Source organism: Dryas octopetala, chromosome 8 (assembly GCF_963921425.1).
Source record: "Dryas octopetala chromosome 8, drDryOcto1.1, whole genome shotgun sequence".
Taxonomy (NCBI): domain Eukaryota; kingdom Viridiplantae; phylum Streptophyta; class Magnoliopsida; order Rosales; family Rosaceae; genus Dryas; species Dryas octopetala.
In genome coordinates this window covers 9,113,343-9,126,532 of record NC_141373.1, presented here as the reverse complement: position 1 = coordinate 9,126,532, position 13,190 = coordinate 9,113,343, and the positions used below count along the sequence as shown (strand labels likewise).

Sequence of the window (13,190 nt, the reverse complement as noted above, 5' to 3'; positions counted from 1 at the left end):
ACGTTTGTTTGTAAGAAAAAAAAGTTTCCAACCATGTTTCAGACCACTAGTTGTGATTGTTCTACCTTACAACACTGTACACTGTATGTCTGTATGGTTACAAAGGTGTCTTTTTAGTCAGAATGATAGAAAAATGTTTAATAGGGTCGATTTGTTACACTTTATAGTTTTTATGTGTGTAGGTTGTGGTGGCTTTTTAGTCGTGTAAAAAAATTCCTCTTATTATCCCAATTAGAATCTTAACCCTCTCTTTTTTTTGGCCAATAATCCTCTTAATTATGTGTCTCATGATAACTCAACGGGAAAAATAAATAAGAGCATTCATCTCACATACATGTTTTAAAGAATATGACAAAAATAATATGCGATGTTCCAGCTGGCTAGCACAAAAAAGAAAAAAACAGAGGGGGTGTCTGGTTTTTTTTCTTACATAAAGGGGGTACCATAAAGAAAATGAAATGCAGACTGTCAAAGAAAAATAATAAATTAAAGCAAACTATAAGAAAGAAAAAAAAGGACAACACACATTACAACTAAGAAAAACAAGGAGGAAATTAAAAGAAACTCGATGAACCAATGAGGAAAATTGTGGGATAATGGAACAAACAAAGTTAAATTAGCTAAGAGGGAGCCAACCAAACAACACACGATTCTTTCATTACACTAGACAATTATACATTCAAAAGAAATAAGAAGCAATTAAAAAAAGAAAAAAATGTGTCTGTAACTTGCATTAAAAAAGATTGTAGGTGGATTCATTAACTAGGCTTGGATTGTGGGAGGGTCGTCATTGGCTTGAGCTGGGTTGTCTGGTTGAGATCCATATAGATTTTCAGCTTCATTTCATAAGTTTTTGGATTGATTGTGTTCTAAATTCTAGCCGGATCTATAATAGCACATATGAGAGCGCTTCCTTCTAAGAGTCTATATTGGCAGCGTATTCATATAAAAAATGCAGTGCATTTTCTTTTCATTTTCACTTTGACTCGCTTAGTCCAAAAGTTTGCCCTAATGTAAAACAAATGTAAAATATTGAAATTTAAAGCATAACTTTTGTTAAGTTTAAAAATACAAATAAAGTTATGCATTAAAAATATAAAAGAGAAATTTAGTTTTCTCCAATATCCTATTATATTTTGACTCAATAATATAATGAAGAAATAAACAAATTAGAACTAATAGAGAAAAATACTTGAAATCATTTTTTTTCCTTTTGATTGCATACTTAAAAATTAATTATAGAAAGCATAACTAACTTCGTTTTAAATAAGTGTCCATTTTATTTGCTATTCATGAGTTTATTGTTCGTCTTGTTAAAAATTTATGCTGCTAAGAAAATGTACCTTTAATGAATCATTCATTATATGATCATGCTACAAAATAACAGATCTTTGGTGATCGTCCATATAAAAAAACAGGTTTTTTGTGACACTTAGAAGAATGAATAATTATTTTGTGACATTTTGAGATATCAAACTTACCTCATGTATTACTTTTTCGAAATAAAATATTATATATATATATATACATATACATATACATGTGGGCTCGTTTGGTACGTCGGACTGTACTGATTAATTTATGTCGGATAGTATTAATATATTCCGGATAGTATTAATCTATTCTGGATAGTTTTGATTGTTTATCCAGAATATTATCAGACGTTTGGTACTGTTCCGGATAAACAGTTTGACTAAGTTATACTGTGTTTGATGCTCCATCAAATAGCAGCGTATCAGACTATATATATATATTTTTAATTCTTTAATAACTTAGTGAAAATTGAAATTCATATGATACAAATTATTTTTGGCAAGATTCATATGACAAGAAAAAAAAAATTTCTTTTGTTTTTGCCAAGATCTATAGGACAAGAAGACATGAATTAACCTATTCTCATAATTGTAGGACTTAGGATCATATGTTTTATATACAATCATATGTTTCAGTGAAGTTTAAGAGCTCAAAAAAGTGCCTATTCTTAGCAATATGAACCAAGAGCCTACTCTGATGAACCATATCTTCAATGATGCTAGAACTCATCTTATCCCAAAAATAATGATTCTGCACTACAAAGTCCCAAGGAACACAATCAAACAGCGTAGTACCACCTTATTCATACACAATGATTTCTAAACCCAAATGTTTACATGAACACCACAAAACAAATGAATTCAGCCCCTTTTCCAAAATAACCCCTGCACCCAACTAGAAAATTCCAAATTTTTATATCTTAAGCCTCGATAAAACCCCAAACTACCACAAACCCACCTCCAAAGTTTACAAATTTAACACAATCTAAACAGCCCACCAAGGATTTTATCGAAGAAAATCAATGATTGTCATCGACCAGCATTGAGAACTTCAAAAAATCCTAACATCAACAATACCCACCAGAGTTTTCTCATAATTGTTTGCAACTTTGAAGAAAAACTCTAAAAAAGATAAACAAAACCCTATTTGAAGAAAAACATTGTTGAAGCAAAACTTTGAAGAAAAAATCATAACCTAATTCTCATAAAAATGTAATAAAATCTGAATTAGATGAGTTTTCACGTAGAAACGTGTTTTTATTTTCTCAAATCTTTATAATTAAGCGTGTATTATTTAATCCTAAGTGTGTGTGTTGTATTAGTTAGTCAGGTAAGAAGAGGATTAAAAGCCCAGTCTGGTTTACATAGTCAGGTAATTAATTAATACAAGTTGACAACAAACAACTGATATAGACTATTTACTCATATCCAGAGTCTAATACGGTGTACCAAAATGCCCATATTGTATTGTGCAGACCCAAAGGAAAAAAATAAAACAAACAAACAAACAAAGATTACAGCATGATAGACCTGGGCCTTACACGAGTAACACGACACACATCATCCTCATTCATCAACCTCATGACATATTAATTTGGGGATGATGTGTGTCGTGTTAAACACTTGTGTAGACCAAAAATATTTTAGCAGACCCAAATCCAAAGAAACTGAACAAGGAGTCAACTAAAATATTTTGTTCCATATAAACATGCCCAAGAACACCCTCCCAATCACAATGCTAATAAAACATTCAACCTCCTTTTCGTGCATTCAGTGTTCATCTTAACAAAATGTTTTTGGATGAAGGAATAAAGTACAGTTTGATTTGAACTCTTGTTAAAAAAAAAATGGAAAATGATCGATGATTTTGATTTTGTTTTAACCTTAGTTTCAATTGAGTTAATGTAGTTACAATTTTTCAATCATATTCTTGTAGGTGACTTTGTTGCATCTAAATTCAAATTTAGAATTTTGTCAATTTCTTAGTTGGTATTTTTGTATACCAATTTCTTAAATTGTGACTATAAATACTAAAGTGAAACTTTAAACAAATTACAAGTACCAAAAGTGAAATTTAGCCTCATGAAAATATATTTGGTGGGAAAAATGTTAAAATGGGCGACAAATTGTTCTAATGATAAAATATCTACCCCTATATTTAGAGTTGGATCAGTTTGGCTATCGTTTTCTTCCTCTCATACTTTATTTGAAATGAATTTTATTAATTAGAATGATGCATTTAGAATTTTGTTGGTGTCAACGGTGAAAATCTCCACAATTTTTTTTTGGCCAGGGAAAATCTCCACAATTTGACGGTTATGAAATCCATTGTGAAATTCACATTGATTTACAGTTGTTGGTCATTAACGCAAATCGAGAAAAAGGTTTTCCAACCATGGTTCAAACCTCTCGTACGTTGTGATTAATTGTTCTACCTTACAAGTTACAACACAAATACACAATGGTTACAATCTTGGCTTTTAAATCAGAATGATTAAAAAGTGTGACACTTAGAATGGTTATAGATTGTTTGTGACACTTAAAAATTAGAAGAATGAAGAAATATTTTGTGATATTTGAAAATGTTAAACTTAACTCATGTATCACCTTCGTTAAATAAAATGCATCAAAAGGATGAGTCATTCCTATTCAAAGGTTTAAAATAAGTCTTTGAGGAAAAAAAAAAAGAAAAAGAGTTAATTGGATGAATTTCTTATGACCTTAAGATACATAATTAATTTAGTTGTTGAAAAAATTAACTATCTATTTATTTAATAGTATTTTTTTTTTTCATAATGTTAAAGATGTCCCAAATTTGATTTCTACTTACGCAGATATGAAAAAGGAATTAGTACTGATAAACAAATGAACCAACCACGCAGTATTGGCGGAACAAAATTGAGAAGAAAAGAAGTATTTTCGAGACCCAAAGAAAAAAAGATAGCAATTATGTGCGCAGAAGCCATTTGATATTTTTGTCAAAAGGAAAAGGACGAATACAATTTAGTTTATATAAATTAATTTTACATGAAATGACATGAATCCGTTGTCGTCCAGCGGTTAGGATATCTGGCTTTCACCCAGGAGACCCGGGTTCGATTCCCGGCAACGGAACTTTTTGCTACTACTTTCTTTTTTCTTGAAAGCTGTTTCTTCATTTCTCTGGAGTCTGTTTGTCCCTTTGCAGTCAGGTAATCAAATCTAAATTTTAAGCCTTAAATCCCCTAAAATATACTCAAATCTTACACTAATAAGTCCTAATAACTCACAGGAAAATCTATAATTTTTTGGTAAAAAATGTGAAATTTGGAAGCCCCAAATTCCAACTAAATATATATGCTATTTTCAAATTCTAAGATAAAACATAATTATCAGTACCTTTATCACTACTAATTTTATTGTGAACACCACTATTAGTACATCTATACCCCAAACACAGCCGCCCCACTCTCATTGCCACCACATACAGCTCCAACCCACCCTCGTTGCCACCAACACCACTCTCACTGCCACTGCCGCCACCACCGCACCCTTCCTCCACCACACCCTTCCTCCACCACTATCGCCACTACAATCACTATCACTATTGCCGCTATAGTCACTACAGACACCACCATCATACCATCATCACCATACCCGCTTCTATAAATGCTATCATTACCACCACCATTTATCAACACTATCTACATCGCTTTTAAATTTTATTATGCCTGATAAGTTAGCAAAAAAAAAAAAAAATACAAATTCCATATAACTTAGATTTCATCTTTAAAAATTCCATAATTTTGAAATTGTTTAGCACTTAACTCGCCCATCCAATTTCAAAGAATTTCAATTCCTTAAATTGGTTTATTTGGGTTATGGCCCTCCTTTTCTTAAGAGGCTGACCTCTAAACCTGGTCTTGGGATAGCAGCTAAACTAATCAATTCTCATTCCATTTGCCTAGTTTTGATATCCCTTTCGTCTCTCTGTCATTGTCATTTTTGTCTTTGTCAACCCATTTGCATACACACTTGAGCTAACGGAAAGAGTTAATTAAACAAGCTGGTCCCTTCCTCTTGATAAATTAAACACCATAGAATCATAGATTAATATTAAAAAATGGGTTTAGCATTTCATTGACCAAATTGGTAGCTTAAAAATATGTGAAAAAAAGTAAAGAAAAAGAAAAATCCGTATCTAGTGTAGTAGTATTCACATGTTCGTTGTGACACACCAACTAATACGTACTAATAAAAGACTTATGTGGCAGATAGATATTTAGGTGAGATGATGATATTATGTCACTATGCTATCGTGGTATGACGTTGATATTTGTAATAAAATAAAAAATTTAATATTATGAATGATTTTAAACTTTCAACTTTCATATATCATAATACACAATTAAGTAATTAACAATATTTTTAACTTGCCGAGTCTGTTTAATATAATGTTTGTATGACATAAAAATATATTTAAGGGTAAATATTCTATATCAAAATAACCAAAAAGTGACATTGTCAACATTTAATGTTGACATAATATTTGTATATTTTAGAGTGGTTGCATTTTAAATTAGTGAAATGTAAATTATGTAACACACTAGCGTGATAAGGTTGCATGATCATAAATTCATAACCAACCAAGCCTTTCTTGGCATGACATGGTGTCTTGCATTCAGCACTTCCACCAAGCACACGACAGGTGGAGCGAGGTGGGGCCCCCCGCAGCCGTCAGTCGAAATTACACTTATACCCTCACGACACGCGGGACTCACAAGTCAGTAAAGTCACCACAGGTCCACAAGCTCGTCACAGCTCTCTCTCTGCCCATCTCTCAGAGACTCGTTCAGAGACGACACCACATAAACACACTCCACCTTCTCCTTTTCACCTTCCACGCACGTACACGCACGCATACATACACAGTTACCTGTACTTCCTCAGAAGCTATAATTGCAATCGAAGAAGAAGAAGAAGAAGAAATGGAAACCCTAATTTCACTTTGAATCGGATCACTTACACTCCATGACCGAATTCTGAGCTCCAATTCCGACCAATGTCAGTCGCGGAGCTCAAAGAGCGCCATGTGGCGGCAAGCGAGACTGTCAACTCACTCAGGGAGCGCTTGAAGCAGAAGCGAGCCTCGTTGCTCGATACAGATGGTGGGTTATTTTTTTAATTATTGGTAAATATAAATTGTTTTTGGGGGTTTCAGATCTAATTGGTTTTAGGTGGTGAATTATTGCAGTTGCTGGGTATGCAAGGTCTCAGGGGAAGACTCCGCTCACTTTTGGCCCCACCGATCTCGTGTGCTGTAGGACCTTGCAAGGCCATACAGGAAAGGTATTGCACGCATACATATACGTGATGCATATACATTATGATTTCTTTGCGTGTTTTGTGTGTTTTAATTGTGTAAATGAGCTTCTTTGAATGCACATTCATATGGGTTGATGGGATTGTTGGGCATTGGTGGTGTGAAGACTGCTATTTAGATTACTAAGCTAGATTTTTGTGGTTTGAATGTTTGAAAATGAAATTGTGGGTTGAGTAATTTGGAGAGTGAGTGACTAGTTTTTGAAAGTGAAATCACGTTAACAAGAAAAGCACACAAAAAGCGCTAGATGCTTTATGTAGCAAGTTAGGTACAAATGAGGGGTAAAAGAATCCATGGCCAGTCGGCTCTGGATCTAGTGATGGTTTCTTCCATTTTTTAATATTTTATTTTATATTGTGGGTGTAGAATGGTAAAAAATGATAGGTGTAAATAGAGCTAGCGGTAGATAAAATACGTATAGAGTTTGTAGGAGTCGAGTGGCTAACAAAGTTATTTATAAAGTTTTGATTCAAGGTGATTTTCAATTGAGTGGAGAAAAACACCATACTACCGAGATTTATGAAAATAAAAGGGATGTATTAAACTTTGGAAATTTTAGAGCAATTAAATTGATAGGTCATGCTTTGAAATTATGGGAAAATTCAGACCAAAAAGAGATATATGGGAAAAAGTAATAGAACAAAGATTAAGGGAAGAACCAGCAGTGTCATACAACCATTTCGGATTCATGTCAGGTAGATTAGATAACCAATTTAGATTCATGCCAAGAGGATTTATTATTGAGGTAATCTACTTACTAAGAGAATTAATGTATGATTGCAGAAGTAGAAATAAAGACTTACTTACTTGTGGTATTTATTAACTGAAAAAAGACCTATGATAAAGTACCAAGAAATATACTTTCGTGAGTCCTACAAAGAAACAGAGCTCCTGTAATTGTGTTGAAATTATTTAAGATGTATGATGACACAAAAACTAGAGTTTGTACTACATGTAATAAAACTAACGACTTTCCAAGATAAGTAGGACTACACCCAGCATCAATACTAAGTCCTTATCAGTTCGCAATAGTGTTCGATCAAATAACAAAGCATATCCAAGAAGACATTCCATTACATGGTACACGTTGTTTTGATAATTCTAAAGAGACACTGCAAAACTAGAAACATGGAGGAACACATTAGAATTCATTCCATTAATTTTTACAATGTCATCTGATAGATTATGGAAAGAAAGGATGTGTCATTGTGATCTTCCAAATTAAGAACAGTGATGATAGAATAGGAAGTTTTACATAGAATTCATTCCATTTGGCGACGTTTGTTGCCATGTTTTTGGTAATTTGTAAGCATATAAGCCATATTCAGAGCGAAGAGACAAGATTTTCCATTGCATTTGAAATTCTTCGAGGGTCGACCATTTCAACAGTTTTGAATTAGGGATAGTGTCAGTAACAGTTATCACATTCTCACAACAAGTCATTTTTTTTTTTTCTTTTTTAATATATTCTTGTACCCATTCCTTTCCAAAGTGGGAGTAGGATACTTCACCTTTTCTGTTATCACTAATGACCCTGGAGATCCATAGAAATTAGCAACTATAATAGTCTCATAAACATTGATTTAAATGCTGATGATGATGCTGACAAGGTCTTTGATAGAGGTTGCAATTTCTTAAAGGTGCAACTTAAATTATCCTATTCCATTGTCACTAATCTTATTTTAAAGATTCTGATAAGATGTGCTTTGGCATATACATGCACACTAGTTTTATGCTTATTCTTTTATTACATTTTCATCCTTCTCTGTCTTCGTTATTGAATTTCTGGTTTTCCTTGAAATAATTTTTAGCATCAGTTGTTATACTAATTTTCTCCATGGTGAAATGCGTACCTGGTATTCATGTGTACTCAATAAAGCTTTACCCCAGTAATGGGGTTCTATCTTTGTCAAATTCTAACACAAAATTGGTCCATGGAAATGTTTTTGCTACTTAGTTTATGACCTAGGACAAGTCACACCATTATTTCATGTAGTTTCCTTTGGTGCTACAGAATCTTTAAATGTTTGGATGCCAAAAAAGTTTATAAAAAAGAAATCCATATTAGATTTAAAGCAGTAATAAGTTTATCATGTACTCATGATGAATTCGTGCAAAGCTCAACCTATACAAAGTAAAATTAGCCTTTTATTTTTGTTTTTATTTTTCTTATGGAAGACATGATAGTTGTATAAAGAAGTGGAGAGTACAATCAATGTGGACCAGCAGTCTAGTAACAAAGAAAAGTGGACCAGCAGTCCACAAGAAATACACCTCCCAACTTATGTTAGACAAAACAAAAATTGTAAAGGTATACAAACAAAACATAGACAAGCAAGTATCAGAACAATAAGCATCCAATCTGCACTAAGAAAATTCTGTGTATTATAGTCAATTTCTTCTCCAAGGAGCAGGGGTGACTGCTGTATTGCAATTATGCACAAAGTTGTTATATTAAGCCCTATGCATCAAGTGTTTAATTCATTAGGGAAGAATATATAAAGAAAATTAAGAACTTGAAAAAGGCCCTTCGAAAGACAGCAAAATTACAAAGCCCTTCTGAATTCAGGCTGATCATTATTTTTTTTTGACAGATCAGCAAAGAAGATATGACATTCTGGTGTATAATAATAAACTTTGAGATTGCAGAGTAGAAGTATTAAAATCTTCAATAATTTTGGCTTTTCCTTCCTTTTGTATTCACTTGTTGTGCTCTTTGCTTTTGGTTTATGAGTTAACGACTGTCTTTTGGTGTGCTTGTCTACTGGTCCCTAACCACTGCAGACAATATTTATTGCTAATCAAGTTCGGGTTTGTTTTATTTGGTGGCTTTCCAAAGGAATTAAACTAAGGATCATGTTTTCATGCATTAGGTTACCATATTTGTGATGACACTTCTAAGTTGATGAGGTTAAATAGGGTTTACACTCACTAAGACTGTTGCAGGTGTATTCATTAGATTGGACTCCTGAAAGGAATCGAATTGTCAGTGCATCTCAAGATGGGCGTTTGATGGTGTGGAATGCGCTAACAAGCCAGAAGACTCATGCTATAAAGCTGCCTTGTGCATGGGTCATGACTTGTGCTTTCTCACCGACTGGTCTATCTGTTGCATGTGGTGGTCTTGATAGTGTTTGCTCTATCTTCAACCTGAATTCCCAGTTGGACAAGGATGGTAATCTACCTGTAGCAAGAACACTTAGTGGGCATAAGGGTTATGTTTCTGCCTGTCAATATGTTCCAGATGAGGACACTCACCTGATTACTGGATCTGGTGATCAAACATGTGTTTTATGGGATATTACTACCGGACTCAGGACTTCAGTTTTTGGAGGTGAATTTCAGTCTGGACACACTGCAGATGTACTGAGGTATATCGGGTGATTTTAAATGGATGTATAGATAACATTTATTGCATCAGGTTCTTGTAGGTGATTGTGCTCAGTGAATGTGTGTATTTTACTTTTCAGCCTTACAAGTTGATGCATCTGCACAGTAGTGATTAAAATGATCTTTCCTTTAATCGATTTGCTATGAAATTCTTTGATTTCGCATTTTCTAGGTTTTCTATGGGTAGGATTATCTGTCCTTATTCATGTCCACTGATACTCACAATTTAATGGAACTGTTTGCCCTAATTGATTCAGTGCGGTGAGAAACTGTGACTACATCTTTTGCTATCTTTGTTAAAGGCTAGTGTGGTTTACCCTTCACGTATAGCTTTTGCTTGGAAAGCATGATGTCTTATTGGTGAATGCTCTTGTTGCTTATTATATGATTGGATCCTATACCCCTACATTAGTTAAGCCTGGTAGAAGGTGTTTTTGTTTTTGTTTTTGTTTTTTGAGTTAAAAAGAATCTTCCATAAAACCGTAATATTGCCATTTTACCTTTCGGGTTTTGTTTTCCCATCATGACCACACTAAATGTGACACCCAACTCAGTGTTGGTGACTTGTGGCAAGTAATTAACAAGAGTTTGTGGCAGAAAAGTTTGTTTTTTATACGAGAATGTTACTGCTCATGGAATTTTAAAGAAATTGTTTTGCATTTTTCCAGTGTCTCCATCAGTCAAATCAACTCAAGAATGTTTGTATCTGGTTCATGTGATACAACCGCTCGATTGTGGGACACTCGTGTTGCAAGTCGAGCAGTGCGGACGTTTCATGGTCATGAGGGAGATGTTAATGCAGTAAAGTTCTTTCCAGATGGAAACAGATTTGGAACTGGCTCAGATGATGGAACTTGCAGGTTATTTGACATCAGGACTGGGCACCAGCTTCAAGTATACCATCAGCAACATGGTGATAGTGATGCCGCACATGTGAAGACCATTGCATTCTCAATATCAGGAAGGCTTCTCTTCGCTGGATATACAAATGGTGATTGCTATGTGTGGGATACTTTATTGGCAAAGGTATTTGAATTTTAAAGTCAATTTGATTGGCCATATATTTACCTTTCCACAATTATTTTTTTGCATCGTCAGTTGAGCCCACTTCACTTTTTAAGAAATATAGCTGCTGATGCTGTATGATCATGTTGTCTTGTATGTTAGATTCTAGTTTGATTTCAGGGTTAGGTTTGTTGCCACAGAATCCTGCCTATACTGTGATATTATAATGTCAAACTAACATAGCCTTGCATGCAATTTGAAGAAGAAAGTTAGTTCAGCAAACATCCTTGAATACCTAAGAGGGGGAAAAAGTGGAAAGAGTAGCTGTTGGCTTCCACCGTGGACAGTTATGATTGTCCATGCTGTATCATATGAATATCAGACTTCAAAATTTTCATAAATAAAAGTATTAACACCTTAAAATGTCTAAGTCATAAGTTGACCCTATTAAACATGCATTTTGATTTTCTTCCATTTTTTTTTCTCAACATTGAATTGTGCGTGGTGGATTTTGTGGCAGGGCATGTTAATGAATGAATTGGCTCTAATTGCTCTGTCATTTTGTGGCAGGTGGTTTTGAACTTGGGATCTCTCCAAAACTCACATGAGGCCCAGATTAGCTGCTTGGGTTTGTCAGCTGATGGAAGCGCCTTGTGTACAGGAAGTTGGGATACAAATTTAAAGGTTAGACTCTTTCGGCCTAGCTCTGTTATTTCATTCAGGGCGTGCTTTGTGCTTGGGAGAACACACCACTTTTACTCAAATTTGTCAAATTTTTTTCTTAATATATTTGTTTCTGCATTAATGAATGCAGATAAAAGAAATGGTGAAAAAAAATGAGGCAGTGTAATATTCATGTTTCTCTTGCAAGTCTGCCCCTTTTAAGGCACTTTGGCCTGCAAAATTATTTTTCTATGTATGACATATCTATAAAGTTTGATGCTTTTGGTCTGGCACAATTGCCATATTTGTAAAATCATTTTCAATTTTGAAGTGCAGGGAACAATGAAAAAGAAAGAAAAAGAAAAAAGAAAAAAAAGAGCGTTTTTGTGAGCTAAATTCCTAGAAGTGAGAGAAAATTCAAGTTTTGATGAATAGTCCAGTGCTTCAGTTTGTGATGGTTTTCAAATTTTAATTTTTTTTACTCATAAGCATATGGAATGAAGTCATAGATAGAAACTTGGACAGTGACAAATGACGGATAACTAAGTTAACAAAATAATTTTCAATGTTATGCTATAGCATTGAGATTCATGAGCCTGACTAGTAATTTCCCTATGGTATTTTAATGTGCTTAAATAAGATGAAGCTTTAATGAAATATGACTTTGCTTTGTTTTATGTTTACATGTGCAGATATGGGCTTTTGGAGGGCATAGAAAAATAATTTGAGCCGTTAGAGAGCAGCGATCCCATCTTCTTCTGTATTGTGAATTTCGGCGCTTCTCAGACCCATGGTTCTCAGTGTTTCTCATAGTAAATCCTTTGTAGCTTTCTTTGTGTTGTTGGTGAAGAGCTGGGTTTGAGAAAACTAGAATCCTCTAATGTGTTGCTTGTTGTAACTCCCCACATTGGAAAAAAAAAAAACTGACGATTTTTGTATTGCAAAAAGAATATATATACATTTCTTGAGAACTTGGGCTGGAGAGACCGACTGATCTACTCTTTGCTTGAAAATGTTGCCTCCTTTGTACCTACCATCTCAAACATCATGTAGCTTCTATTAGAATGTTGTAAATGACCGTTTTTTCTAACCTTACCACACGTATGGTTTTTACACATGGATTGGATGCTGCTGTTCTTTTGTTTAAACGAGTCCATGCTGCAAATTCACAACAATCAACGAAATTGGGTCAAGATTTTAAGGGTCTAGTTTTTCTCTCCCAAGCCTATGGTCCTAAAACGACGAGGATTGTCCAAAACGGTTAAACCCAAATTCAAAGAGAGAGCAAAACTAGCAATGGCATCAACAACATAATTTCTCTCCCGATAGTTACAAGTAATATTACAACCCCACGCCTAACGCAAAAGAGCTTGACACACCCATCAATCAATGTATCCACAGGGTGAAGACTGCGTTTCTCCCCACATCCACTCCGTTTTCATCCCTCTCTTCTTTTT

General features: G+C 34.2%; 1 protein-coding gene and 1 non-coding gene across 2 annotated transcripts; both read left to right on the top strand.

The window, feature by feature from the left end:
• The first annotated feature begins 4,355 nt into the window (after positions 1–4,355).
• On the top strand, positions 4,356–4,427 carry TRNAE-UUC (transfer RNA glutamic acid (anticodon UUC)). Its single transcript has one exon. It is a non-coding gene; the product is annotated as a tRNA-Glu (tRNA).
• A 1,667-nt stretch (positions 4,428–6,094) lies between these two features.
• Positions 6,095–12,715, top strand: AGB1 (GTP binding protein beta 1). The gene is made up of 6 exons (XM_086253734.1): positions 6,095–6,460; positions 6,547–6,641; positions 9,622–10,046; positions 10,734–11,091; positions 11,641–11,754; positions 12,426–12,715. The coding sequence occupies exons 1-6, from the start codon at positions 6,355–6,357 to the stop codon at positions 12,459–12,461; spliced, it is 1,134 nt and encodes a 377-aa protein (XP_086109860.1). The 5' UTR covers positions 6,095–6,354; the 3' UTR covers positions 12,462–12,715.
• The last annotated feature ends 475 nt before the right edge of the window (positions 12,716–13,190 follow it).

Excerpts from the sequence above, each read along its gene's own strand:
- AGB1 (XM_086253734.1), top strand. The coding sequence starts at position 6,355 with ATGTCAGTCGCGGAGCTCAAAGAGCGCCATGTGGCGGCAAGCGAGACT. Across the intron at positions 6,461-6,546 it reads CTCGTTGCTCGATACAGATG|TTGCTGGGTATGCAAGGTCT; the intron begins GTGGGTTATTTT and ends GAATTATTGCAG. Across the intron at positions 10,047-10,733 it reads CACACTGCAGATGTACTGAG|TGTCTCCATCAGTCAAATCA; the intron begins GTATATCGGGTG and ends GCATTTTTCCAG.